The sequence below is a fragment of the Poecilia formosa genome, unplaced genomic scaffold, assembly GCF_000485575.1.
Source record: "Poecilia formosa unplaced genomic scaffold, Poecilia_formosa-5.1.2 Scaffold343, whole genome shotgun sequence".
NCBI lineage: Eukaryota > Metazoa > Chordata > Actinopteri > Cyprinodontiformes > Poeciliidae > Poecilia > Poecilia formosa.
In genome coordinates this window covers 294,440-322,411 of record NW_006800282.1, presented here as the reverse complement: position 1 = coordinate 322,411, position 27,972 = coordinate 294,440, and the positions used below count along the sequence as shown (strand labels likewise).

The 27,972-nt window shown below is 42.5% G+C and overlaps 1 protein-coding gene across 1 annotated transcript; it reads left to right on the top strand.

Annotated features, from left to right (window-relative positions):
- Window positions 1-339: 339 nt before the first annotated feature.
- mfhas1 (multifunctional ROCO family signaling regulator 1) lies at window positions 340-27,511 on the top strand. Its single transcript, XM_007574049.2, has 3 exons — window positions 340-3,674; window positions 24,107-24,399; window positions 25,275-27,511. Exons 1-2 carry the CDS (start codon window positions 722-724, stop codon window positions 24,229-24,231), a joined length of 3,078 nt encoding a protein of 1,025 aa, XP_007574111.1. The 5' UTR covers window positions 340-721; the 3' UTR covers window positions 24,232-24,399; window positions 25,275-27,511.
- Window positions 27,512-27,972: the final 461 nt, after the last annotated feature.

Genomic DNA, 27,972 nt, shown 5'->3' with positions numbered 1-27,972 from the left:
ATTAGAACATGAAAAGGTGGCTGACTGAAACTACCAGCTGTTTACTGATATTTGTTCTATTAAAACACATTTAAATCTGGTCATTATTGTCTACAAAATATCTTCGTTCCCTTCAATCAACGGGACCTACAGTCTCCACCACTACCCAACATGTTTCTACTCGCATTATAACAACATTTCTGCTCTGGAATCTCGTACAGTAGTGAGTTTTGCAGCAGGGAAACGATGGGAGGATGACCACTTTCCCTCCTCTCTCCGGACAACAGGAAGGAGGAGAAAAGGAGGAGGAGCGCAGAGATCTGACGCAGTGTGAGCTGCTGTTGCTGCCTCTGCCTCACTTCCACTCCGCTCCCCGGAGGACCCACGGCGGCTCTGCAGCCATCACAAACACTCGGCTCCTCCCGGACTCTGGGAGCCTCAGGGCGGTTTCTGTGCGCGACGATGTTGACTGTGATGATCAGAGGGCAGGCGGAGCCCCGGGCCTCGGGCTCAGGGTTGAAGCTGGAGCTGTAATCGCGGTGGTCTGCTCTCATTGTGTGCTGAGTGGCGCAGGAGAAGAGGATGTCTCCGCGGCCGCAGGAACCCCTCCCATTCCTGCCACAACACTTGATTATTAGCCGACGCCGAGGGGCTGTTGTCCCCCTTCTGACTTCTGGCTTGCTCATCGGAGGAGCGCTGCTTTTTGAGGGACTTTGTCCACCATGCTGCCCGCTCAGGAATCATGAAAACTCTAAATGAAAACAACGAGGAGGAGGAGGAGAAGGAGGGATCTGGGTGCAACGCCATGGAGGAAACGGAGAACAATCTGAAAACGGCCAGGTTGTGGAGGGATGCCGCCCTCCGCTCCAGGAAGCTGCGGAGCAACCTCCGCCAGCTGACCCTCTGCTCCAAAAACAACCAGATCATCCTGCCTGACGATATATCCGACATAGAGGTGCTCAACCTGGGAAACAACTCCCTTCAGGAGCTGCCGGACGGACTGCAGTCCACCCTCAACAACCTGCGCATCCTCATCCTCCGCAGGAACAGGTTCTCCTCTGTGCCCAGGGTGGTGTTTGAGCTGGGGCAACTGGTAGAGCTTGACATGAGTCACAACTGTGTGAGAAGCCTGCCTGATGGTGTGGGGCAGCTGAGAGGACTGAAGAAGCTCTGCATCAGTCACAACAAACTCCAGAACCTTCCAGCTCAGATTGGAGCGCTTCAGACTCTGGAGGAACTTGACATCAGTTTTAACGACCTGCACGACTTCCCCAGGTCTTTCACCAGCCTTTGCAAGCTGCGAACTCTGGATGCAGATCACAACAAGCTGAACCGGTTCCCCGCTGAGATCTTGGCCCTGGGGGAGCTGGAGGAGCTTGACCTCTCTGGGAACAAGTTTCAGGCTTTGCCAGCTGACATTTTGAGGCTGAAGTCCACCAAGATCCTGTGGCTCAGCAGTCTGCACATGTCCTCCTTACCTGACACTTTCTGTCACCTGCACAACTTGGAGAGTGTGATGCTGGATGGAAACAACCTCACAGTGCTGCCTTCATCCTTTGCTCAGCTGCAAAGACTGAAAATGATAAATTTGTCCTCCAACGAGTTTAACGAATTTCCACAGGCTGTTTTAAGCATTACAGGATTAGAGGAACTGTACCTGAGCAGAAATAAACTGACTAATATTCCAGAGGGAATTGCTCAGCTGGTGAAGCTGGTAAATCTCTGGCTGGACAACAACAACATCACTCATCTACCTGATTCCATTGTGGAGCTGGAGAAGTTGGAGGAACTTGTTTTACAGGGTAACCAAATAGCCATTCTTCCAGATCATTTTGGCAAGCTGTCCAGGGTTAACATTTGGAAGGTGAAGGATAACCCTCTCATCCAGCCTCCATATGAGGTGTGCATGAAGGGAATCCCATACATTGCTGTCTACCAGAAGGAACTAGCACAGTCTCAGCTTGCTGTGAAGCCATGGCTAAAACTGGTTCTGATGGGGACAAAAAATGCTGGGAAGACCAAGCTGAGACAGAGCTTGGTACCAACTGAGCAGGACGTCAGAGGAACCCAGGGAAATAAAGGAATAGAAGTCACTAATTGGGTGGCAGACTCTGATCGCCATCTAATGTTCTTAGTGTACGACTTGTCAGGGAACCTAAACTATGACCTCATCAAACCCTTTTTTCTCTCCCCCGGTGCTCTCTATGTTCTCGTTGTCAATCTTAAAGCTTACTCGCCCAAGAACTTTTATGCCCACATCGGGTATTTCCTTCACCTGCTGTGCGCTAAAGTCCCTCATGCTGTTGTGTGTTTGGTGGGGACACATGCAGACCTGTGTGGAGAGATGGAGGTGGAGGAGAAAACTCTGGACATACACAGACAGATCGGCCTCCAGGAGAGGAGCGACATCCAATGTCTAAGAAGCCTGGTCCAGCAGGTAGACCTTGCTCTGGAGCAAGGCTATAAGGTCCGCACCTCCAGCCCACATGTTCTCTTTTATGGTGTCAGCGACAAGAACCTGAGGCGCAAGAAAGCCCAGTTGCAGTACATGCTTAACCAGCGATTGCAGATCCTGTCCCCAGTCCTGAATATTAGCTGCACAGAGACCCAGAAGAACATCCAGAGGCTGAGGGAGAAGCTCATGTCGGTTGCAGACCACAGGGAGATTTTCCCCAACCTTCACCGTGTGCTGCCAAAGTCCTGGCAGATGTTGGAGGAGTTGCATTTTAAATCCAAAGATCTGTGGCTGTCATGGTGGAGTTCAGCCCGTCTGGGCCTCCAGGCGGGACTCACAGAGGACCGACTGCAGAGCGCCTTGTCCTACCTGCATGAGAGTGGGAAGCTGCTCTACTTTGAGGACAGCATCACACTGAAGGAGTATGTTTTCCACAATCTTCCACGTTTTATTGCAATTCTTAATGTCTTCTTTCAGAGGGACAAGTCCACTCTATTGGACCGGCTGCTGTCTGAAGGGGAAAGGGGTGACAAGGGGAGAGTGAGTTTAGTTATTGAGGATGAGAAGGGAGAGAACCTCAGGGTCACTCATCTTCAGCAGCACCTGGAGGGCTTCCTCCATGATGGCCTCCTGCCCTCCAATGTCATCCGCCTGCTCCTCAGACCACACATTGAGACACAGCAGGACCTCCACCTCATTATGGAGCTCCTGGAGAAGATGGGTGTCTGCTACTGCATCAACAAACCTCGCACCAAGCCCTTGAATGGAGCCACAGTGTGGTACAAGTTTCCCAGCTATGTCAGTAGCGAGGAGGCTCAGTTTGAAGACTCAGTGGGAGGAAACTCTCTGAATCTTAGCCCCTTGTTCTCAGTGGAGCAGCTCTACATCCAGTACAGCTTCCCTTTCCTGTTTCCTCCTGGACTTTTTGCACGCTTCAGTGTGCAGATCAACAACCATGTGGTCCAGCGATCAGATGGCAGGCATCAGATATTTGCCTATCGGGGGAAGGTCCCAGTGGTGATCAGCCACCAGCCCTCTAAGGGGAAGCTGTTCATGGAGACTTTGTCCATTGTTAGCCACGCCTCACTGCCTAACATCTGGACTGCCTGGCAGGCTGTCACTCCACTGGTGGAGGAGCTGAACATGCTGCTGCAGGAGTGGCCTGGCCTGCACTATAATGTACATATTCTCTGTTCCAAGTGCCTCAAGAGAGGGTCGTCCAACCCGCATGCCTTCCCGGGTAAGTCCTGTTTGATGAGCTCATCCAGGTGAGCGTCTTTAATCCAGGCTTATTAACACAGCTCAGACATGTGAACCACACTGAACTGGGAGTGGTGCAGGAAATATTAAGTCTATTTAATAGAAAGCAACATTACAAAGTTGAACACCTCTGAAAGCTACCAGCAGAGCTAACAGTTAGTGTGTGACCTGAGCGGATACAATGGAAGATTATATTACTTCCTTATCTGGAGAATACTCTGGTTGCTACCTGGAGTTCACCAACATGGTTCATTATTTTCTTTTTCCAGCAAGAAATTATTTTGCTGGTTTCAGAACATAAATTATCTGTTTAAGTTCAGACTGGAACCATCTGATCTACTAGCACTGAAGGTGATGCTTGAATCATGATGGATCCTTTTTCTTCTTCAGCTTGTTTTACTGCAAAATATAACAAAAATCATAATTCTATATTAATGTCAGGCTTGGTGTCATTATGTGTGGTTTTGGTTAGATTTCAGAGCTGTGTCCCCATTAACATCCAGGACACTTGATGTTCCATCCTTAGCAGTTTGCTGTTCCTGGACAGGTTGCTACTGGATGGGCACAAGCAGATGATGATGATGATGATGATGATGTGTCTGAGTGAAGAAGGCTGACCTGTGATATTAGACGGAGTTCTGTCTTTGTCCTTGTCTGCCTCTGCTGTGAGAGGAAGATTTGTGTTGACATGAGCTGAACCACTGCAGCTGTCAGTAATCAGATTCAGCCACACCCTGATTCTGAATGCAGCTCTATGGAAGATGGAGACAGATGCCTCCATCAGTGGGGGATGGAGGTGGAATAAAGCTGCAGCCGCTCCCCCGTTCCTCAGGGACAGAAATAATCCTCAGTGCTGGTCAGGCTGCAGCTGCACCATGACCTGCTTTTAATGCTGGGCTCTGGTTCTGCTGGCTGCAGACTGGATGGAGTGGAACTGGTCAGCTGCTGCTGTCATGTGATCTAATGTAATGCTGGATATTCTCAAGCTTTTAGGACTCTTGTTTTACAAGATTTCCAGTAATTAGATGATCAGTTTTAGCTCCCAATAACTTTACATACTTTGACACATTTTACAGAGGAGCTCTGACACACACTGTCATCTGTTATTGCAACAGGAGGCAGTATTGTGGTGACAGTTTCCATCTTGGCTTGAAATGTTGACATGCCATGTTTCCAAGGCCGATGAGCCTGGGATGCTTTCTGACATGAAGGCTTCTCTGTGGGCTGTTCACTGTCTGAACTTAAAGTACAGAATCTTTTTGATCATATTCAATGAGTGTTTGGATGTCAAACTGCAAGCACACATTTTATTTTGAAGGTCTGTGATACTTTTTTTTTTAAGTTTTGCAGTTTATACTCCTGGTGGCCAGAGGACAAAAATATTCTGAAGAAACTGGAAGTGGGAGGTCCTCCAGTCTCTGTTCCTGCAGATCTGCACTGAATTGTTTCCACTGAACATAGTTTTGTTTCAACCAATGATTCATTTTCCGCCTCAGTGGTCAGGGCTTGGGAACTGGCTTTCTGCAGTGTTCATGTCTGGCATAGTGTGAAATGTTGGCCAGTGTTAGGGTCTGAACCGAATAGCTTGAGTGTGACAGCAGAGTGATCACAGTGCTGATGTTTAACAAGTTGTTTTCTGCTGCAGTCATCCTGATAAAAGACAGAAATTCCTCCTGCAGGACTCATTCTGCTCCTGCACACCAGCAAGCTTTTCACTTTGTCTTTGAGGCAGAACACATAGAAAAGATGTGGACTTTTATGGCACATCTTACCTCCACAGCTGGCAGCTGTGGAGGTATTTCCTCCTGCTTATTATATTTAGAAAAAGCAGCTGGATTCTAGTTTTTGGGTAAAGTTCAGCTGTGCTCAGAGGAAACAGGCTGAAGGTCTGCTGGGAGGAAAGAGTCATGTGGACGAAGGCTGAAAGATTGACTGTTTCAGGATTGAAAGGGGCATTTCAATTCTGGTCAGAGGAAAACAGCAAGGCACACTCCATAAAAATCAAAAGATTCAAAATGGAAGAAGTGATTATTGAAAGCCTGAAGTTCAAAGAGACACAGGAGTAGGTATAATAGGTATTTCGTGTAAGGAGATCTGCTTCATCTGGCCTTTTATGGACATGATCCTCGTGGCTGCAGTGTGTTGATGCAGTTTGGACCCACAGAGACTAAACACACTTTGTCCTCAGATGATCCGCTCCGTTTGAGAACAAAGGCCTGGGTTGATTGAGTGTGTTAGATTGTTAGCATCTTCTCCTTTTTCTTCGTCCTATGATTCATGTCACAGGTCTGAAGGCTCAAAGTCTTCTCTGTTCTCTTTTCCGGGTTTGTTGCGTTCATATTTAGTATAAATCTGCTGAATTGTTTTCACCTTGGTATGTTGTTTGGAACCTATCACAAGTTTCTCTTCTTTTTGAAATCATTTTTACTCACATGTGTAACTACAAACCTTAAGTTCATGTATTGAGGAAGTGACAAATATTATGTGTGTGTTGTGTGTGTTTTTTTAATTATTATTTTATTTAATTCCAATATTTAAAACCTCAGGAACCCTGTGGATGATGGTCCACTCTTGGTCATTTTATTTCATTTGGCCAAAGTAGTTATAGAGAGTGCAACACTGTGCTGCTCACCCTGCAAAAATACTCAGACCTCTTCATCTTTTTCACTTTGTCACATCACAATGACAAACATCAGTGTATTTTTTATTTTGGGGTTTTATGTGACAGGTCCACACAGCACAGTGTTTATTCCTGAAATGGAGGAAAAATTATGCTCGATTTTCAAAATTTTTTACAAATAAAATTCTAAACAAAATGTGGCCTGCGATCGTGTTCAGACCTTCCATAAACCCCTAAATTAGGGATTAGTTTATGCCCATAAATAAACTAAGGACATAAACTAACACCGGGATGACCTGCAGACGCAGTTACCAGCTACATGTCATGTAGCTGGTAACTACATGACATGTAGTTACCAGCTGGTAACATGACATGTTACCAGCTACATGTCATGTAGCTGGTAACTACATGACATGTAGTTACCAGCTGGTAACATGACATGTTACCAGCTACATGTCATGTAGCTGGTAACTGAGATCCTAACATTTAGTTTATTTTTTGGTACAGTTAATACATTGAATGAAAATCACATCAAAGTCAGTTTTTGCAAAGTTGTAATCAAAGTTTGGATGTAATATTTGGTAGAATATTAGAATCAAAGTGTCATGCACTAATAATGTCTCTGTCCTGTTGGATGGACAGTCACTGGTCATGCTGAAGCTCAAAGAAGGATGGGTCATTGTGACGGGGTTAACAGGAAGAAATTGACTCATTGTCATGGCAACATTCAGCAATTCTATCACAATGACATGTTTCCTGATGTCATGCTGCATTATTAATTAGTCTGGTTAGGGTTTTATTGTGAAAGTCAGCAGAATATGCCGTTTATGGCTGTGTCTTCTTCAGAGGATCACAGTTTCTACATGGACTAGCTTCTCTTTCAATGGAGGACATAACATTACTGTATTGAGCCCAGGGGTCAGATACAGGTCAGACTGAGATCAGTGGCTAAGACTTCTCAGAACATAAACAAGAAGGAAGAATGTCTGGATTCTCTGGTCCTGTAAGTTCTTCTTCTCTTCATTAGCTGCTCATACAACTGACAGTCAGCCTTTAGCGGCGAGGCCTGGTGTGCAGCCCATTGGTGGTGAACACCCTCACTAAGCTTCACAAGGAAGCAAGGAAGCAAAATTAGACAAACATAAAAATAGATGAAGCAGAGTTCATCCTGACCTGGAGGCTCAGACTCATCAGAGCTCCATTAGCTGACAGTGAAGGATTACTGTTGGAGCAGGCAGTAGGAGCTCTGGTCTATTTGAAGCACAGAGGCTTCCTCATGGCTACAGGGCTACCATGTGACTGGAAGAAAAACACACGAGTCATCACTAGTTCCAGATGATGAGCGCCTGTATCTGTGTTTGGGAGGTTGTTCAAGCTCTGTGGTTCTTGTCTTCAATAGTATAGAAATTCCTGATGCTCCTGACCTCATCAGGAGCATCAGGATGAGGTCCTGATGCTCCTGATGCATCAGGAGCATCAGGACCTCAAGCCGCTTAGTTTGAGTTGAACTAAGCGGCTTCAACTCAAACCGCTTAGTTTGAGTTGAAGCGGTCTGTGTCAGTGAGCATCCGGAGCTCACATCCGGAGTGTCCTGCAGCAGCTAGCTGCTGCAGGACACCGTCATAAGACCAAAGCACCAGACTGAAGGCTTGTCATCCAGTTTTTGAGAGAAATGATAAATCATGCAAATGAAAACTATTGAATTTATTTTAAATGATCAAACTATTAATTGATTTATTGTGTAGCGTGACAGGCCTAGTGTGTGTCTGCACATTTGTGGTCTAACGCAAAACCTTTTTTCACATCTTTGGTTAAAAACAATGTTTTTACCAAGTTCAAACATAATTTCAATCACACTTGAAGTATACATAAACGCATAGGAGACCACACACCCTTATTTTTTAAAAATGAAAATGAATCTGAAATTAAAAACTGTAAAAAGTAAACACACCCCATGCTTGATGTAGCACCTTTGGCAGTAAACCCTTACAGTGCATGGTTTCTCCATGATTCTTATTTGCAGTAGTGCAGATTTGTGTCCCTGTACTGTGCTGTTTATTCCCTAGCACATTGTTTCATTCAGCTTGTGGTCTAGACTTTGACTGGACCATTGTAGTCCAGTCAAAGTCTAGACCACCCCCTGGCTCCTTTCTGTTGTGGAAAGGAACCAGAAATGGTGACCAAACGGTGATGTTTGGGGTCATTGTCCTGTTGATGATCCAGTTTGAACCAGTCTTCAGCGGTTACACAGATGGGTTTCATGTTTGACTCCAGAATATTTTGGTAAACAGGAGTTCATCATAAACTCATGTGGCTGTAAAACAAGCCGAAATAATTCCCCCTCCCACCACCGTGATTGACTTTTGGTGTGAGATGTTTGTACTTATACCTGTATATTCTGTGTGTGGTTTTCTGCTGGGATACATGCCCTTTGTCTAATCAACGTTGTTCTGGGATCCTTGTGGTACAGGTCTGCACACCAAAGTTTCACCATCATATATTTTATATGGGGAACACATTTTCTCGACCTTCTGGGCAGCCTTTCCAAACAGACCAAACATGTTCAGGTCATTTCTGATGACCTGAACATGTGCTGTAGATACATAAATGCTCCAGATGAGCTAACAGCCAGAAGAACTGCTTTTCTGCAGGTGGTCACATGACAGATACGTTGTTGTTACTTCCCTTTTGAATTCGATTCAAAATTTGGTTCAAAAAGTAAATTCAAAATTCCCTTTTGAATTTACTTCCCTTTTGAATTCAGTAAAAGCAGCAAGCGAGAGTATATATATATATATATATATATATATATATATATATATATATAATATATACACTATATATTTATTTATTTTTACCTTTGTTTTTAGATTTGATTTATTTTCAGGGGTGGAACTGAGTTAACTGAGTTAAGAGCAGGGTCTATAAATAATCACAATTTATCACATTTTATTTGAAAACTTTATGGCAACAAAATAAGAAACATTTTGTGTTCAAATTATTAAATATATGAGCTCAATAACAAAGATACTTATTGTTTTTATTCACATTTGTGCCAAAAGCTGTTCTTGCCATTCAGCTTTCCAGAGTTTCAGGAGCTATGATCATTTCTGGAACTTCTTTAGAAATGTGAATGAAATGAAATGCTGACATTAGCATTGGGATGTCTGAGCTGCTGCTACATGTTTAGCATGCTTTAGGCTAGCATAGCTTCACTGATAAGCTAACTTGTTTTAGCACAACTTGAACACAACATTTTTTCCTTCAAGTTTGATTTTTGAAGCAAAATGAAAATACTATTATTTTTCTGTTATATAATTTTTTTTTACATACAGTATATATATTTGTTAAAACTACCACTCTCTTTACAGTGCAATATGAAACAGATAATCAGTGAAAAAGTCAAGTGACTTCTCCTTATAGACCTGCTGCCACCTCACAGATACATCGCTCCATCAGAAACAACCAATCAGAGCCAGGAGGAGGGTCTTGGGGCTGTCAGTCAGCATCATGTATGAGCTGCTCACACCCTCCCTCTTGCTCTCTGCTATGCTACATTTTGATGAGGTGTGCTTGTGTTTTCCACAGTGAATGCTCAGGCTCGTTAGCTTGGCCACTAATGATGATGGATAAACTACTTTTCCTGGAATGATAAGCTGTTTCTCCATCATTAGCACATTGAGCAGCGTCTACACAAGGGTGATTGACAGTGCTAAGCCCCTCCATCTGATTCTGACCTGTTGTTTCTGACCAGAGTTAATTTCTCTAGATGCCAATTGGTCAGGGAGAAGATGGAGAAGTTTGATCTTTTCATAGATTATCTATCGCATACAATACTACCATGACATAGTGTGACATAGTTTTAACAAATAGATAAAAATATATTTTTCATAAAATTCGTATAACGCAGCTTTAACCACTGACTGCAGAAAAGCAGTTTTGCTGTTTGCTGATGTTGCTTGTGCGTCAGGTTTACTGCTGTTCCAGAAACGCGCTAATACAAAGGTTATTTTACAAACTGGTTTAGATCATTTTTATTATGTCCTGCTTCATAAAACGTGACATCCTGTTCCCCATTTCTGTAACAATTTAAAATATGTAAATTATCTAAAATATCATAAAGATGTATATTTCTGAATACAATCATCATGTTAAATGGAAAAGTAAACAAGAAATCTTTAGTAGTGAAATTATTTAGATTCAGCTTGTAATATTTTTTCCTTGAACCTGATAGACAGAGACGCAGAAAAGACTTCAGTAGATCTGGTAAATGATTAACAAGTTGTTTGCTCTATGTACTTTTGGTGGTAAAATGTGTATGTGTGTGTGTGTGTGGGGTTGGGGTTTACCCCTGAGGACACGTGTGGCTGCATCTGGTTGTCACAGGACTTTCATTCTTGCTGTAGATCTTTGTGCGACTCTTAAGCCAGTTACAGGATCTGCTGGGATTATCCTGAGTTTCTGAGCAGCAGGGCACTCAGACGCAGTCAATCTTATTTAAATGACTCTGGAGCCACTGCCTTTGCATCAGAGGGCGGAGTGAAGCGGAGCAGAGGAGAGGAGGCCTATCCTCCCAGCCGTTACCCTCTCAGCCTGCAGCTGTTGCATGGCTTTAGCTGCAGGCTGCTCCGGCACTCATTTGTTTCACATGTATATTTGTGATGAACCTGAGCCAGGTAGCAGTTAGAACATGTTCAGGCTAAGGGCTCATGTTTCCGCCTCAAGCTTAAGTTTAGAAAACTGAAGCAACATGGATGACTTATTAAATCATTCCCATGCCAAAATCCTCCTGGGAACACATTTTACTAAAAAACATTAACAGTTTTATGGTTGTTTTCCTTTCTCTGTTTTAAGCATTAGAACAGAGACATTTAGTCACTTCCAAGAACTTCATTATTTATTTATTTATTTATTTATTTTTCCTTTAACATACTGCATGCAACCTGAGTAGAATGCTGTACTCCTGTTATTAGATGTTTACAGAAGATTTACTGTAGCACAACTGTTACATTTCAACACCAAACACATGTATTAACTGTTTTTCAGAGATTTTAAATGAAAAATAAATAAAAAAATATGCAAGTCTTGGTAAGCTCCACAGTACCATGTTTTTTCCAGATATTCCCATCAGCAGCAGCTTTCTATTGACAGTGACAGAATGAAGTGTTGAATGAAGCAGAGCTGCTGTTGGTCCTGATTGGCTCCCACATTCCAGCTGCTCAGTCCTCAGACTGCCACTGCCCTGTTGAGGAGATTTTTCATTTTGAGGAAGCAGACCTTTTAGCTGTCAGCTTCAAAACCGCTTTTATTGAATTACAAAATATAGTATGTAGATGTGAAAGAAGTCAAAGTAGGCTTTTCCATTTTTAGTTCTTCATTTTATCTTCTGAATGTGTCAATAATGAGGAAGAGACTAAGACCAACTGAACTGGCTACATTGAAATAAAACATTTAACATGAGACAAGTGTAAGTATAAAAGGTGCTAATTATGAATAAATCCCTGCAAATAAACCAAAGGCAGAAATCCCTCAAACTGATCAGTGAATTTCATTCAGAGAGGCACAAAGTCATTTATTGGTGAGTCCAGATGGAAGCAGCTGGTTCTCCTCTGCTGGGGCTCAGATCAGCTGACAGGTTTCAGAGTAGTACATGGATTAGCATGGATTCAGTGTCATTTGGGAGTTCCAAAAGTTGCGTCTAAAGTCAATTAAAGAGAAAACACTGGCCATACAGGACCTCGAGACCATCATAGACGTGAGATAAAGGTCAGGACAAGTCACTGAAGTGTAAGAGATACCAACACCAGCCTCAAGTACCAAACAGGAAGGATTACAAATCCAGTTCAGTTTATTTATATGGAATCAGTTCACAATAAATTATCTCAGATGTGCACACACTGGCACTGCAGGCTGCGTTCATGGTTCTGCTTTAACACTTTCTGTCTTTACAGGAACTTTCTATTGACTTCCATTCATTTTTGTAGCCTGACCCTAAACCTAACCTCAGCTTAATTCATACCTTAGTCCATAACCTAACCCATAACCCAAAACAGCAGCCCTTCTCCTGGTAAGGAGCATGATGTCATCACCTATGTGGGTCCAACTGTTTGTCCTTCGGAACCAGAACATCTTGTAATCTGTTAGATGAAATGGAGAGCGATAGCATGACTCAGGCAGATCAGTTGTTTCATCTGAAGTGCCAGTAAGTGTTTTCTTGCTTTGGTTGTGAATCTTCATGCTGGCCTTGAGGTCATTGCCATGGTAACTCGCAGATGCTGAAGTGGAGTGAGGCAAGATGTTTTGTCTGAAGCTAAAACAGATTAGATTATTTCCTCTTGACTAATTCTAAAGGGTTGTAGCAACACCATCTGGACCAAAAACTGAAAGACAAACCTTCCAATAGATTTAGTCATTTTAAGCGGTTCAATCTGGAAAGCAGTAATTTATTTTCAAATCAATTTAATGCCATTGTATGCTAAATGTTATACAGTCTGATAACTCATTAATACACAAAAAGAAGCACAATATAACAGCAGACAGCTGTGTAGCTCCAGTGTATTTTCTGTCCTGTTAATGAAGAGACCATAGACTCTAAAAGTCATAACTGACGTTCCAGCTTTTTCCAGCTGCTCTGGCTTCCACCCATAGTGAGGAAGAGGTGCATGTCATGTTAATTAGAGAGCACTGTTAGCTCTGTATAGGGAATTGCAGACTGGTGTGGTAAGTGACTGGATGGATGGTGCGTCGCTGCATTGTATCAGCTCTGGGATTTTTGATGAGCTGGAATGTTTCTTTGTGTGTGAATGGAGCCATGTTTTCTCTTAGTTGAACTGCAAGTCATCTGCAGTTCCTTCTTTTAAAAAAACCCCCAAAGTGTGTGAGCAGCAGTCTGAGGGGAGAACATGCTGTGGTTTCTCTGTATGCCGGAGACGCTCCTCACAGGACGGGTGTGTCAGAGAGGGAGGGGACGGGTGACAGTCTCTGCTGGGAAACCTGAGGATGGTTATTGTTTGAGAATATGCAACAGGTCTGAACAGATCCCTTTACTCCCTCTGAGTCACTGAAGGAGGAACTTCTGAGTGGACTAAGACTTTCTGGTTTCATTACTTCAGCCATGCTAATCAGCTGGAATCCTAGCACTCCTTCCATCCTGTGTGTTGTTTGAGAACATTCCCCAGTATTCCATGTTCCTCATGTTTGTCATAGCGATGTGCTAAAACATGTCTGTTCCAGTTTGGAACTCCGGGATCAGATGTGAGCTCTGTACTGGTCCGAGCACTTCGTTTGTTGGCGGATGTACCAACTTCTGAGTAAATGGATAATATCACATCCCACTAAAATCTTCATTTGGATGTTTTATTTAGGAAATGAATCTGCAGACGAAACATGACTTTAGAGCTCAGTGTGGTTTCGAACAGATTAAGATCAGCACCATGGCGATTGGGTTCCTCAGTCCAAGAAAGAATTCATGACATCTTCTTCAGTGACAAAGCTCCGTCCTGCAGAGTTAAGTTAGAACCTGATTAAAACAGATTTCAGCATCTGTTAACGCTGAAGTAAGTTGATGCCTTAAAGGATTCATGCCAACAAGCCAACACGAGCTCCAACAAAGTTAATTTGATTAATTTGTGAGGTAAAAAACAACCATAAATACCATTTATCACATTTTCCTTCATTTCATCAATTAACTCTTTCTTCAGAGTTAATTGATGAAAGGAGGTTTGTTTCATATCTTGGCTGGTGAGTAATGTGTCGGCAGAGAGACGATCCTGTTACGTCACCCTGCAGTAATCCTGCTCTTTCCTCACATGAGTCAGGCTGCAGCTCACTCAGTCAGGTGTGTGTGAACCTTAGTACACACAGGTTTGTTCATGAATGAGTTAGGAAACCTGGAGAGCTGCTCACCCACGGTCACCGAGACGATGCCATCGCAAGACAAACTGGTTCAACTCATAATTTGCTGATTATCAGTTGTATTTTATCCAGTTTGGAACAAATTTAGTTCAAATCAATTGAGTTCATTCCAATAATATTCAGTCATTCATGGCTGTAAACTAGCCACTGGCCTGCCTCAGTCTGAGAAGGGTTGTAAAGGAATTTCAAAGCTTTGGTCTGCAAAGAGCCACAATGTGAAGTGGAGGTGGTTGAGGAATATAAATACCTCAGTGTTCATAAGGACAGCAGTCTTGACTGGAGAAAAATCAGTGAAGCATCTATAAGAAGGGACAGAGCAGACTGGACTTCAAAGTTTGCAACAAGATGCTCCAGATCTTCTATCAGTCTGTTGAGAGCGTCATCTCTTCTGCTGTTATCTGTTAGGGCAGCAGCAACAGAGCAAAACCTCAAGAAACCTTCTGGTTAAATAAATACTCAATAAATACAAATAAAATGTAAATAGTTTTTAAACTTATTAAATTAAATCCTTTTTAAAGATAGTAATCGGCTGGAAACCTTCAATAAGCCGACTGATTAAACCTATAATCAGTTTTTGTATTTACTCAGGATGGTGTTGTCTGATCTTGAGGAAGCATGGGGTGACAGTGGAGAGGAAGCACTCTTTAACAGGTGGAGCCCATCAGATGATCAGAGCCAGGCTCAGGGTGAAAGGTCATCTGGGGGCTTGTAGGAGAGGAAGAGATGGAGTAAAAACACAGAAGAAGTCAGTTGTGGTCGTGCAGTACAGATGTCTGCCCTAAGCATCCAGGATGCAGTTGGATCAGAACACTTTACTACTTCACTGCTCTCTGCCGTTGCTGAAAAGCCCAACTTGGATTTAACATGAGGCTCTTTGTGGCTGCTTGTTTTCACAGCTAAACAGCAGAGTGACTGAAGCCAAGATGGCGGCTGCTGCTGCTCACCACAAGCAGCCACCAATTTGTCAGAACACAAATGTTAACAGATCCTCAGGCCACCACTGCTTTCTGCTCTGCTATTTTAGGACTGAAGGTTTTAATCTGCTCTTTCATTTGGATCTAACCTGTTGCAGAACCTCCATGGTTCTGCTGCTATGATTCAGAACAGAACCTTTGCCCTCAGCCAGGACTCTGAACTCATTATGAGCTCTTTCATTTTACTGTGCAGATAATGTAAGAGCATGATTAAACTAAAAGTATGAGCAACAGAGAAGCTCAGTAGATTCTTAGGCCATTCAGTCATTTAGTTGTTATAAGCAGGATTCTGCCTCATTTCATTTCTATTTAGGTTTCCACTGATCATGACTTGAATCAGGTCAGACCAGCCTCAGATGAGCAGTGCTCATCAACTAGTCAAATAAAAGTTAAAAGATAAGTCCAGATGAGCCCAAGTAGGGTTGCACCGATTGAAGTTTTCCAGCCGATTACCGATCTTTAAAAAGCCTGACCTGCTAATTCCAGTTTTGGTCGATACCAAATATTTTTGTCTGAAATGTTGCTAAATACCAAGAAAGTCACTGAGTTAACAACAGTGGGGCGACTGTTGTTAACTGCAAACCTGCAGACATGACCTGGTGGGCTGGTCTGTCAGTCAGACCTCTCTCTGCAGAGCAAAGAAGACAGAGGTTGATTTGTAGGCTTTGCTGAGGTAGATAAGATTGGAGAATAAGATCAGCTTCACATGTAAGTATCGGCCAATCACTGATCTACCAAAATCAAAGAAATTGGTGCCGATAAATCAGCTGGACGATCGATTGGTGCACCTCTAAGCCCAAGGTGTACACAGTAGCCATGTCTTGTTAATGAAATGTATTTATGAACTCATCTACATTATCATCACTGTGACTGCCTCTGAAAAGCAAAGTCTGCCCATGCTGTTATTGTTGGTTCCCATCAATTTGGAAAGGGTTAAAATTTCAAACAGATTGGATGAATTCAAGCAATCTGAAGTCCATAATTTGACCTTGAAAGAAAATATTTCAAAACAAGCAACATGTAACATAGTTTCCACTCCCCAGAGGTCTGGACAGCTCAGCTGGATTCCCTCTTTTCTCCATACCTGTCTGTGCCGTTACTCTCTGCTGCTCTGCAGCTGCAGTGATGCCTTGCTGTGGTCTTACCTGCTCAGATCCACCTGCAACACTGAGTGCAGCTGCTCCAGCCACCATGCATGTATCTGCTTTAATGATTTCTCTCCAGACAGGACAGAACAGCAGTGTTGGCATAATAACAGGGCTGAGGGCCAGCCCTGGAGCTGCAGGCCGAACGGTTTTCCTCATGAAAAGGACCTTAAATCATCACCCTATAAATATCCATAGAAAAGCAAATAACTGTCACTCATCTGTAAAATCTGGTCTGTAAAACAATGTTGGAATATATACCACTGACAGAAGAGTTTATGCCCAGAAGTTTCTCCTATAGAGCTGGTTAACAGAAGCTCTGTGATTCCCCTGAAAAATGCAACTCTGCTAGCTGTGTGTGTGTGTGTGTGTGTGTGTGTGTGTGTGTGTGTGTGTGTGTGTGAGAGAGAGAGAGAGAGAAAGAGAGACCAGCCATTAACAGCTGGTCTATAATGACATGTGTTCCCAGTCCAGCTGACATTGATCCACAGTGTGTCATCCTGACTCTGTGTGTTTATCTGAAGCAGACTCTCTATAGCCACATTAGCCTTAAGCATGAAGCTTAAGGCTAATGTGGCTTATTTACTTTTAGATAAATAATCTGTTTTTGTCCCTGAAATGTGACAGAAACAGATTGGATGAATCAGGACTGCACTGTGTCGTCCTGGGTTCAGATCCTAGTCTAGAGCCTTTCTGCAGGCTGTTTGCATGTTTACTTGGTGGGTTCTCTCCTGGTACTCCATCTTCCTTCCACAGACCAAAAAGATGCAGGTTAGCCTAACTGGTCTCCACATTCCCCTCAGAGCAGCATGGTGCATCTGACCCCCTGCAGCTCTGTAAATAGAAACATGGATAGAAATGATTTGATGGATGGATGGAAGAGTGACTTTCAGTTTGCTTTGAGAATAATTATTTCAGAGGAATAATTGTGTAACAAATAAAATAAAAGTGAGTTAGTGGAGGGCTAGTAGAGGAGCGATGAGCCTCACTGCTGCATGCTGAGGAACAATCTGTCCAACCCATGAACAGAACTTCCTCCATTCTAACTGAATTAGACTTCAGCTTGGTTTCTGTAAGCAGCATCTGCAGTTGTGTTTCTGGCTTTCTGGGCCAAACATTCCTGAAGATGATGCTGAGTTCATCAGAAGGCGCTGAACCGCCAGTGTTGGCCGGTTCTCTGAGCCCATCCTCCCCACTCATTCCGCTCCATTTCACACATCCTGCGTTCATCCAGTGCAGCTAGTGAAGGCTTACAGAGCTCCTTAGAGCTGCTATAGTTTCTGTTGGAGCCCAAAGCTGTCACTACTGACAGCTCAGGTTGTTGTTCATTTTGTCAAAAAGGATCAAAAGAGATAAAAAGCGACAGGGACAGATGAGATCATCAGCCTGGCATCTTCTGCAGGACTCAGTTTCCTTAGTTCCACATTTTTCTATCAGATGTTTTCCAACATATTCTCTTATGTTTGGGTGAGGAGAACTTTTCTAAAATAAGGTACATCACTTCCTGAGACAGAGGTGCACTATAGAGTTTCCAATACTTTTTCAACCTTCAGCGTTTTGTGTGCGTGTGTGTGTGTGTTTGGTTGATCCACCCTTTTAACACAGTGCTGTGTTAATCCTCAGTCTGAGCCGGTGGCCTCTGCCAGCCTCCCAGCAGCTGCTGTGAATCTGTTCATTCTCTGCACACAGCGATCTCATTATGAGTGGCAGTCGTGCCGCCCAGCTTGCAGACGTGTGCAGCCTTGCAACCTGAACTGATGGCTATTTGCAGTCGCTGTGGGAGGTGGTGCTGCTCTGGTTTCTGCTGGAAAGGCCACATCACACCTGAAGCTTAGGAGGGTTCTGATGGTTGAGCTCCATGTTGGGCCTGAATCCTGAAGTCTGCTCTGTGGAGTCGGGCTGGGTTTTCTAAAATCATTATCAAAATAAATTGTCATCTGTTGAACTCTGACCCCTGCCTAAAATGAAGTTCGTTTCTGTGTTGACTCAAACTGCTGCAAAAAACTCAGTGTTCTCCATAATGTAAGAGAAAATGTGGCCAGTGGTTGTTCTGTTTGTCCTCTTTGCTTTCTGCCAACGATGTTGCAGTTTCCATCCAGGAGGTTTCCACCATTTGACAGTTATTGTTATAGTAGTTATTTAATGAAGAGTCATACAAATGTACATAATTCTTCACTGCCTTAGATAAACATTCCTCAGAAGTATCTAAGTTCCCTGCAGACACAAAAACCGGATAGTGGAAGTGAACTAGTTGAAGTGAAATATGAACTTTGCTGATTGAGCAGAGTGATACTCTCATCCTGCAGAGTCCCTCCATGAGACATTAGAGAATAATCGAAATCATTCCATTAGCTTAATTTATAAATACATGAAACTACTTTTAAGAATCAATGTTCCTACTGTTGATACACTAATTCGTAACTTCTGCAGTTCATTCTGACTGCAGATTTTGCATTATGGGCCGGAACCTGACAGATATTGACCTAATATTGTCTTATTGGTGCTGCATCTCTTTCTCCACCTGCTATTTACAAGCAACAACTTGTCAGTGGCATAGATCTGTGGAGTTTCCTCACCGTGGGTCCAGCTTACTGGAAAAAATTGTGAATAAGTCCACTCTCTGATAGGAAACATCCCTAAATGGAGTGTATGAGGACAGCTTTAATGTAGATTTAATGTAGCTCTCAGCTTTTCTTGTTTGAACAAATAATTTCAGATAAAGCAAAAAATCTGTAAGAGGATTCACCAGAGAAAATAACTGCAGTAGCCTTCCTGCAGGCTTTCAGTCTGTTTTTATTGCTTTGCAGCCTTGTTGCTCTCCTTCTTCTTACCAGGCTATTGTCCAAAAGTAATCACGTCACAGGATGCAGATGCTTTTGGACCCATTTATTGTCAGTATTGGTTGAGCTCTACGCTCTGGGTTTAGGCCTCACATCAAATGTCATGGATGCAGAAATTGAAAAGAAAAGAAAAAAGAAAGGGAGAGAGGTTGTGCAAAAATTAAAAGGTAAAGAGGGAGAAGAGAATAGAGGAGAGAAAGAAGGATAAGGAGAACCAAGAAACCCCAGAGACAAAACACATAATATAGAACAAAAACAACATCACTGACAGTACTAGTTAATGCAAGATGTATTTAGTGGTTCTGGTACTAAATAAGCACTAAAACCAGATTGGTGGAGGTCTCTGACATGCTGTATCAGAATCTCAGCATGCATACTTTAGTCTGAGAGAAAACACATTGTTCATTGTTCTCTGCTACTGTGGGACTTTGTGATAAAGAAATCCTGAAAGTCCAGCCGTTCTTCCTTACAACACACACTCACAATGGAAGAGGAAGTTTAATAGGAAGTCTGAGTTGTTGTGCTGAAGCTTGTGAATGAAGCAGACCCTCGAAACTCGCCATGACATCCCAGTGGGAGTTTCCTGGAGACAGGAAAACTTTTGCTGCTCAGGCAGAAATGTCCGTTTCCTTTTATGGCTGCAATTGAAAACCGTTTAGGAGAAGCCAAGGAGGGTGGTTGGTGGGGAGGGGGGACGGTAAGAGCCAAAGAAAGTCATTCCTCTACCTGCAGTGTTTGTGGAGGGAGGAGTGTGTATATGTGTGTGGATGCATTGTGTATTTTGCAGTTGGGGTGAGCATTCCTGTGTTTTGAAATCAGGCCTGTGAGGGTCACAGTGTGACTCCTCTCAGTCAGACAGAGGAAGTGGAGGAGGAGCTGATTCAGCCGGAGGCTCCGGCCCTCAGCTGCTCTCATTCTGCCTCTATTCCTCCTGTTGACACCTGCAGATATGTGATAGCTATACATGTGATCTCATGTATTCTCTAATATCAATGTTGGTGCTGTGATCTTACAGTATTGTAGTTTTTTTTCATCTAAAATTTGTGTTTTGAAATCTTGCCTAACAATTCACAAATTTATGACCCTTTATTCTTTTCACCACAACTAGCTTTGGCAAAGTCAGACTTTTGTTTTATAGCTTTTTTTTTTCTTAGCTTTTTTTTTTTAGTTTCCTAGCTTTGTGAGTCACACACTCCTGCTTGATATCTGCTAGGCTACAAATAAGTAGTATATTGTTTATTACATACTGCAGTTTTAAGAGCTATTTTACAACAACATCCAGCCATCTTTGCAGGGCGACTGGAGGCTGATTGTCCTTAAAACATGAACAAAGACATTTATAATTTTCCTGAAAATAAAATAGACACAACATGCCTAAAGAGTATCAATATTTTTATTTCCAAAATAAAACAAATAAATAACTAACTTTCCTACTACATTAATACTGAAATGTATTTGTTTTTAGTAACATTTTAATATTGTAATAATCTAATAATTTTGTATAAGAAGTTTTTTGGGTGGTAAATTTCAACCCTGAATATTAATGACCCCAGAAAACTACCCTGGTTCCTGAAGTAGAATTTTTTTTATTTTGTAAACACATCATTGATGCTGAAAACAACAAACTTTGACTTGTTGTTTTGGTGATATGGTTCTCAAAGAAGACTGCAGCAGTACAAAGGTGTGCTGCCTTAACTGATTGGAAACAGATCAGATTTCTGAGTTTCCAACCGGCAGGTCATTAGTCAGACCTGATTGATATGAAAAGTAATTTTGTGCTGCCTGTGAGCCTGATTTTAGTCTCAAGACTTTTAGCAGAGAAGGTGCGCGTGTGATGCTTTCTTGGTAAACAATGTGGGCTTACTTCCTTCTTCATTTTGTTAGCTTAGCGCAAAGCAAACAGAGCAGCATCCTGTCCAGCCCAAACCCGTCAACAGTTTGCAGAGCTGCATATTCCATTAGCGTGAATAAGAGCGTATTGATTTCCACTGTGAGCTCTGTGCTGATAACGGCTGACGGCATAACCAGCCCTTTTACCTGGAACTTGTTTGTGTTTGATTTGAAAGGCTGCCTGATAAGATGAGGTCAACTTAAAGGTGGCCCTACAACAAACAGATCATCGTGTCTTTTCAACTCATTAATATCTTTATACAAAGTCAAAATGGCTGAAAAACACAGAATGACCTTTAAATCAATTACGTATCTTAGAATATTAAATTAAAATGTAATCCAGACTTGTTTACTTTAACATTGCCATATGAGAACAGCACTAAAATGAAAGCTTGTGAAAGTTTGCTGTCCCTGTTAGAGCTGATTGAGCTCCTGGGCTGGAATCCTTTTCATAAGCTCAGTAGGATTGCCAGGAATTATTCAGACAATCCTGGGGTTTCTGCATCGATTATCTCAACATCTGGCAGGTCACCAGATGCTGCAGCATGTGTTAGATCCTTCCTGCTGGAATGTCTAAACATGACCCTCTGGGCTTCCTAAAGCTGCTGGGTTACTGTTTTCTATCTTTTCCTTCCATTTAGAACACATTACATGGTTCTAAATGGCAGGACAGCCTGAGATGATGGATGAAGAACCAGCATTCTGCTGCCTCAGGACTGGATCTGTTGTGTTTGCTCTGACATTATTGTGTCATTATATTTTATTTCCATATTTACAGAATCACTGACCATCTAGGGAAGACATAACTATGCTCTGTAAGTGCCTGCAAGTGAACAAATAATTATTTACTGAATTAGTTAGAAGCTAAGCCGGACTGCTGGCAGTTGGATCCCAAATGTGCATTTGACATGCAGAGGTGAGTGAATCCTCCCCAGAGCAGACAATGTGTGTGTGCATAACGTATCAAAATATGAGATTACTGGGTCATTTGAACATCTCTTGCATAACTTCTATAGCTGTAGCGAACATTGTCAATATTTCTGATGAAGGCATGAGATGTCCCGTCCTGCAGCTATTGGCATGTTGTTGGGGCAAGATACGGTGTTTAACAGATAAACCAGATCATCTGATCAGTGCTGAGCTGTAGGATGGAGCGGAGACCCAGGCTCCGGATCGTAACGCAGACATCTTCAAGTGACTGAAACACAGCACTCATGAGGCTGTTAGTCAACTGCTGTACAACAGCAGGAATGGTTTTCATGACTCCTCCGCCATGTTGAGTGATGCTGTGGTTTTGTTTGTTCCTGCCTGCTGCCATGGCGACATGAGCCCAGAGCTGGCTGTACTTCTTTTTCAGAACGTTCTTGTCTTATCATTCAACTTGTTCAGAGCTCAGCTGGATCAAACTCTGCTCCTCAGGGTAATGAATTGAATGAGATGTTGAAATCCAAACAGCAGAAAGGAATTTGTGGGGGTTGGGGGTAAGGGGTGACCCCCTTCCGGATAAAAATGTGAACATATGCAGAAATATTCCTCCTAATGGCCATCTCATAACAAAGTCTGTTGTTCAGAACAGCTTCTTCTGCATTCAGCAGGTTAGAATGGAAACTGCACTCAGCTCGATATCCTGACTACAGTAACCACAAAACATTAAACTCTGTTATATTCCTGTTTGCTTGTTTTCTTCTTCTCCTTCTAGAGAAGACAGAAGAAATGTTTCTATCAAAACCTGACAGTATTCATAGATGTGGTCCAATAACAGCTTCTTTCCTGAAAGGCACACTGTTGTCCTGCCATGCACACATAACTGTAGATACATTTCAATAATATTTTTGAAAAGAAAACTTGTTTTCACATGCAAAACAGTGTTTCAAACTGTATACGTATTGTTAGAAATGTTTTTTTTGTATGTTAACAAACAAAATAAAGATTTTCAGAATCTCAGTGATCTGCCAGATGCTGTCAGGATGAATTGCTCTTCAGATTAAATCCAGTTTTTCTTACAGCTTTGACTTTGAATAGGAATACAGTTACTACATTGCACTTCCCAACATGCAGCATGTCACAAAGTACCTGATGCTTCCTGCTATATTCAGGTGTGAATCAGCTAAATGGCTACATTTTAATGGAAGTTATTGCTTGCATTTGGGTGGAAAAAGTGCTTTAATTTGAAAGCTTAAGGGATATTCCTCTGCTCCTCTTTAATCTGCTCAGGGCTGATTATCAGACAAGGAGGAAAAATACTGGAAACAGTCACATTGTGCTGATCTCTGCTGATCCCTCAGGCTGCAGCTTGTTTTTGTTTTCAGCCCGTAGGAGAAACGGGCCTGGGATCAGTGCATCTGTACTGTGTGTGTGTGTGTGTGTGTGTGTGTGTGTGTGTGTGTGTTTTCGGATAAAAATTTTCCCTTATTGTAATCTCTTCAAGCGCAAAATTGCGGATCATAAAAATAGTCACAAGCAGGAACAATGGTTGGTGCTGCAGGAAAATGGAAAAACTTGTGCCCTGAATTCAGACTGGCAGGTTTGACCTCACCACCAATATGTCTAGGAAGAACAATGGGATGTTCTGTTGGGAGACAATAAAGGTGTTTCATATTTCCTGTAATTGTGTCATCACTTTGTGTATTATTGTTGTATTTTTGCTTTAATGGAACATTCCAACACTGAGAATAACTCTAAACACTCTGGTTGGTGAGGAAGACTCAGGATGAAAGCCTTCAGGCTCTGTGGAGCTATCTGGATCTGTTCATCAGTCACAAACACACATGCATGACTGACCTTCATCTCTGCACAGTCACAGAAATATGTTGCTGCCACCTAGTGGATAAATTGCACTACTGGTTTACCAGTTTGAGCCAACAAAATGAGTGACATCACAGATTTAACATTCTGATTTCTTCAGGAGTCTGAGCTGGAAAAAAATCCCCAACAGTTTACAGACTGTGACTCAGAATTAGGTTTAAATGTTCTGTGTACTGGGTGTACTGGGTGTACTGGTGTTGAGCTGTGCTGTCGTCCTGTTCCAGGTGAGCTGCTGAGCCAGCTGCGCCCCGACGGTCTGACTGAGATCATCTGTCCAAAGAACGGCTCGGAGCGGGTCGACGTGGCCCTGGTTTACCCCCCCACTCCCACAGCTACGAGCCCCAAGTGACTCCACTGCCCCCCCACCACAGCCTTCACACCCATCTACACAAAAACATGGCTACCCTGGCTCGTTTCGCAGTGTCTCCAGACGCCACGTCCCCCACCACTCCTGCTGTCCTCCTCCATCATCAGCACCGCTGCTTCTGCCAACACTGGAGCTCACATCAACGTTTAGGTAGATAACATTTCCTGGTGTTCCTTCATCTGCCTCATCCTGCCTGGACATCAGAGTGCTTCCTGTCAGAACTGGAAGGCCTGGTGTAAATCTGTGGTTTTTATGAAACAGTCCAGCAGAGCTGAGGTCCAATTCCAGACGTTTAATGCAAATTTGCTTGGGCCTGTCACCGGAACAAATTTTGCTTGATGATAAATTTTCCCAGTAATTTTTGCAAAAAAAAATATAATGTTGTTGTTTTGAGGCCATTTTCAAGTAATATTTTGATAATGGCATAATGATGCAAGTTCACTCTCTTAAAGTCCAAGAAAGTGGAAGATATGTAGAATATCCAAAACAAAACACAACAACCAAAAACGATAAATAAAACCAAAATAAAAACCTCACACAACCAAAACCATAAATAAAATGGATTATGGTGTCTCAGTAAACCAGATTTCTTTTGAAAACTATTCATCAACAGAATGGAAAATATGAAACTAATTTAAGACATGGTTGAGACAAATCAGTAAAAGTCCCATTTACCATAATGATGAGTGTCACTGTGCTGTGGCCTCCTTCTAATGTGTTCATGAAGGATCTTCTGCACCTGCTGACCTTTGATTTGTTTGACTCTCAGACTGTCAGTCTCTAGGTGGACCAAAGTCTGTCCAGACCAGGACACTCCTGGTGACTGGCTCGGTCTCTGGGAATGCCTAATAAAACTTATTATGAAGGAGTTAACATCTTAAATGTTCCAGATTGACTGTCAACTCTTCCACTTTTCCTTCAAATTGAAGTTTCATGTCTAATGGTTGGGATAGAGGAAGTTCATGTTTTCATGAAGCTGCTGTTTGGTGTTTCTGTTTTTACCTGAATATTTCTGTGTGTTGCAGGTTTGTGGCTCTGTCTGTTGGCTTCAACCTGGTGCAGACGGAGGAGTGGCTCAGCATTCTGTAGCATCAACCACAAACGCTGTTTCAGAAGTTTCTGCCTGGACTCTGAGATGAAACAGTGAATCTGAATAGCAGTCTCAAACTCATGGTGCATTTATTTGGTCATTTATCAACAGTTTTTTTTTTTCCAGAGAAACTTGTGAAGCAGAGAGACTGTTCTCTTCCCCCTGAGGAGAACCTGTTGAGCGGTGTGAGCAGGGTGAGCCAGGTGAAGAAGGCTCCCATCCTGAAGCTGCAGACCTGCAGGGCAGCGTGGAGGAGAGCAGGAGCAGGGTGTCTTTACTCTCACATGCAGCTATTCAGTGCAGACCACAAGTCACAGTCATTCATCACAGACATCTCAGTCAGGTCCTAACTAAATGTAACTGCAGAAGACAGGCCAGCAGGTGGAGCCAAAGATGCAGGAGGATCATTTAGATATCAGAGAAGCAGCCAGTAGGTCGAGCTGGTCTGGACGTTCTAATCACTTCATGTCATTTCTCACACAAATCAAAGCTGTTTCTGGGCGGGGCTTCAGGAAATATCTGGAAAACTACATTTTATTTTACCATCAGACGATCCATGAAGCTGAGGACTAGACAGCAGCAGAGCCACCATGGGCTCTGAAGCCTTTCAGGTGGTTCTTCAAGAAACAACTGTAAGATATTAACTACTCTCAACCATTCAACGATATTTCACTTTAAAACTCTTGAACTGTCCCTTTAAGGCCTGCCCTTTCACTGTCCATTTGCAGCTATGATCACACATGTTGTTTAGGGAATGTAGTGAAACATTTCCAGACTTTCCCCCCAAATCCAATTTTCTAAAAGATAGCTTAAAATATCTGCTGGAAATTTATTGTAAACAGCTTTACTGAGATATCAGAGAATGAAAAGTGACGTGATTTTGAAAATGAAAAATCTGTAGCAACCCTGTGCATAATGTACAGGTAATGACAAAAATAAGTTTCCCCTCCCAGGACAGTGAATGCATCAGGATTTAAGGATGACTACAGATATGTCTTATGTAATGAAGGGTTTCGGTCGTCAGGCTTGTTGTTGACCTGAGGACAGAAGGGCTGGCCACTAGATGGCGCCACAATAAATTACAATGATAAAAAGGTTTTGCAAAAGCGCCTCCTAATTGTTCCAGCTGGAACTGCTCCCACAGAACTTTGCAAGAACTTTTCCTGTTTGTTACTTTCATGTTTTTCTCTCCACATGCAGTTAGTTTTATTGTTCCAGAATTTCCTACATCTGGATCTGATATACATCTTGGAGAAGACAGCCTAGCTGTGGGACTGGATCCACATCACTCACTCATAACATTCCTCTCAAAATCCAGATTTCTCAAACACTGACTACTAAAGAAAGCTTGATTCTTATTATAAGTCAACTCAGACATTTACGTGTGTGTGTGTGTGTGTGTGTGTGTGTGCGTGTGTGTGTGTCAATAAATTAGTACATTATTGAAAAGTTAATTAATTACAATAATTAATTCACACAGAAATGTGAACCTAAGGCAAAAATATTTTAATACCTCCTTAAAAGTTATTTGTGTTAATGCTACAAATGAGCCTCATTAGAACATCAGAAGACATTTTACATTCTGATGAGGTGTTGGGATGTAGATCCCTGCTGCTGCCCAATGGGATCCATCAGAGCTGTGGAAATGTGACATGAAGTGCAGAATGGAACAGACCGAATGTGAAACAAAAACAATCTACCATTCAGCAGCTGAAGAACGTTTCAACACTAAGCAGAGAGTTTCCTGGACACCGCTCATCGTGGCCTTGTGGTTTGCACTTCATCAGGCCCTGAATGATGGCTGGTGATCCACTAATCTCCTCTTCCTCACACGCCCTTCAACAGGTCACATGTTAGCAGAGCAGAGTGTTCACATTTTTCTCTCCACTGCCACCTCTGGCTGAACAACTGAACCGTTCAGAACAGTGACTGCTGTGAAAGGATGAGATCTGGTTGTTCCCACTCTAAAGAGCTTTTCTGCAGGATTAAACTAAAGACTGTTTTCTTTCATGTAAATAATATCTTTATTTTTCTACTTAGACACAACGTGTCAAGCTGTGGCATATTTACAGTGCAATGCTGTGCATGACTCGAGAGACATGCAGAAAAGGTTTTATATGTAGCTGGTTTCAATATGAATACCAAATAAATCAATATCTGGCTTTAATGGGTGCTCCCCTGTGTGTTGTTCTTTACTTCTTTTAATTATACATTTTTCTTCCAGCTCTAATCTGGTAGGAAAATGATGCATTGTTCCCATCATTTTAAAGTGTGACGTGTGTTTGTATACAAGTTGTATCCAGCTGCAGGTCTGTGTCTGTAGGTTTACACATCTTGAGACTAAAAGGTTTGTCCAGCAGCTCAAGCTCATTCAGACTGGATATGAAGATTTGTAGACAGCAATTTTCAAGTCTTACCACTGATTCTGACAAGGATTGGGACTGGACTTTGAATAGGCCATCCTAATACATTATAATGCTTTAATTTAAACCTTTTCCTATTTCTGGCTCTAATTTTAGAGTTATTGTCCTGCTGGAAAGTAAATCTACATTCCTGTATCTTATTTTACAGGCTATCAGACTTTCCTGATCCTGGCCTGTGTTTAGCTTCATTGATCTTTCCATCAACTTTCT

What these genes read in the sequence shown, in the direction of transcription:
- mfhas1 (XM_007574049.2), top strand. Translation starts at nt 722, where the DNA reads ATGAAAACTCTAAATGAAAACAACGAGGAGGAGGAGGAGAAGGAGGGA. An exon ending in CAACCCGCATGCCTTCCCGG is followed by an intron (nt 3,675 to 24,106) that starts GTAAGTCCTGTT and finishes GTCCTGTTCCAG; the next exon opens with GTGAGCTGCTGAGCCAGCTG.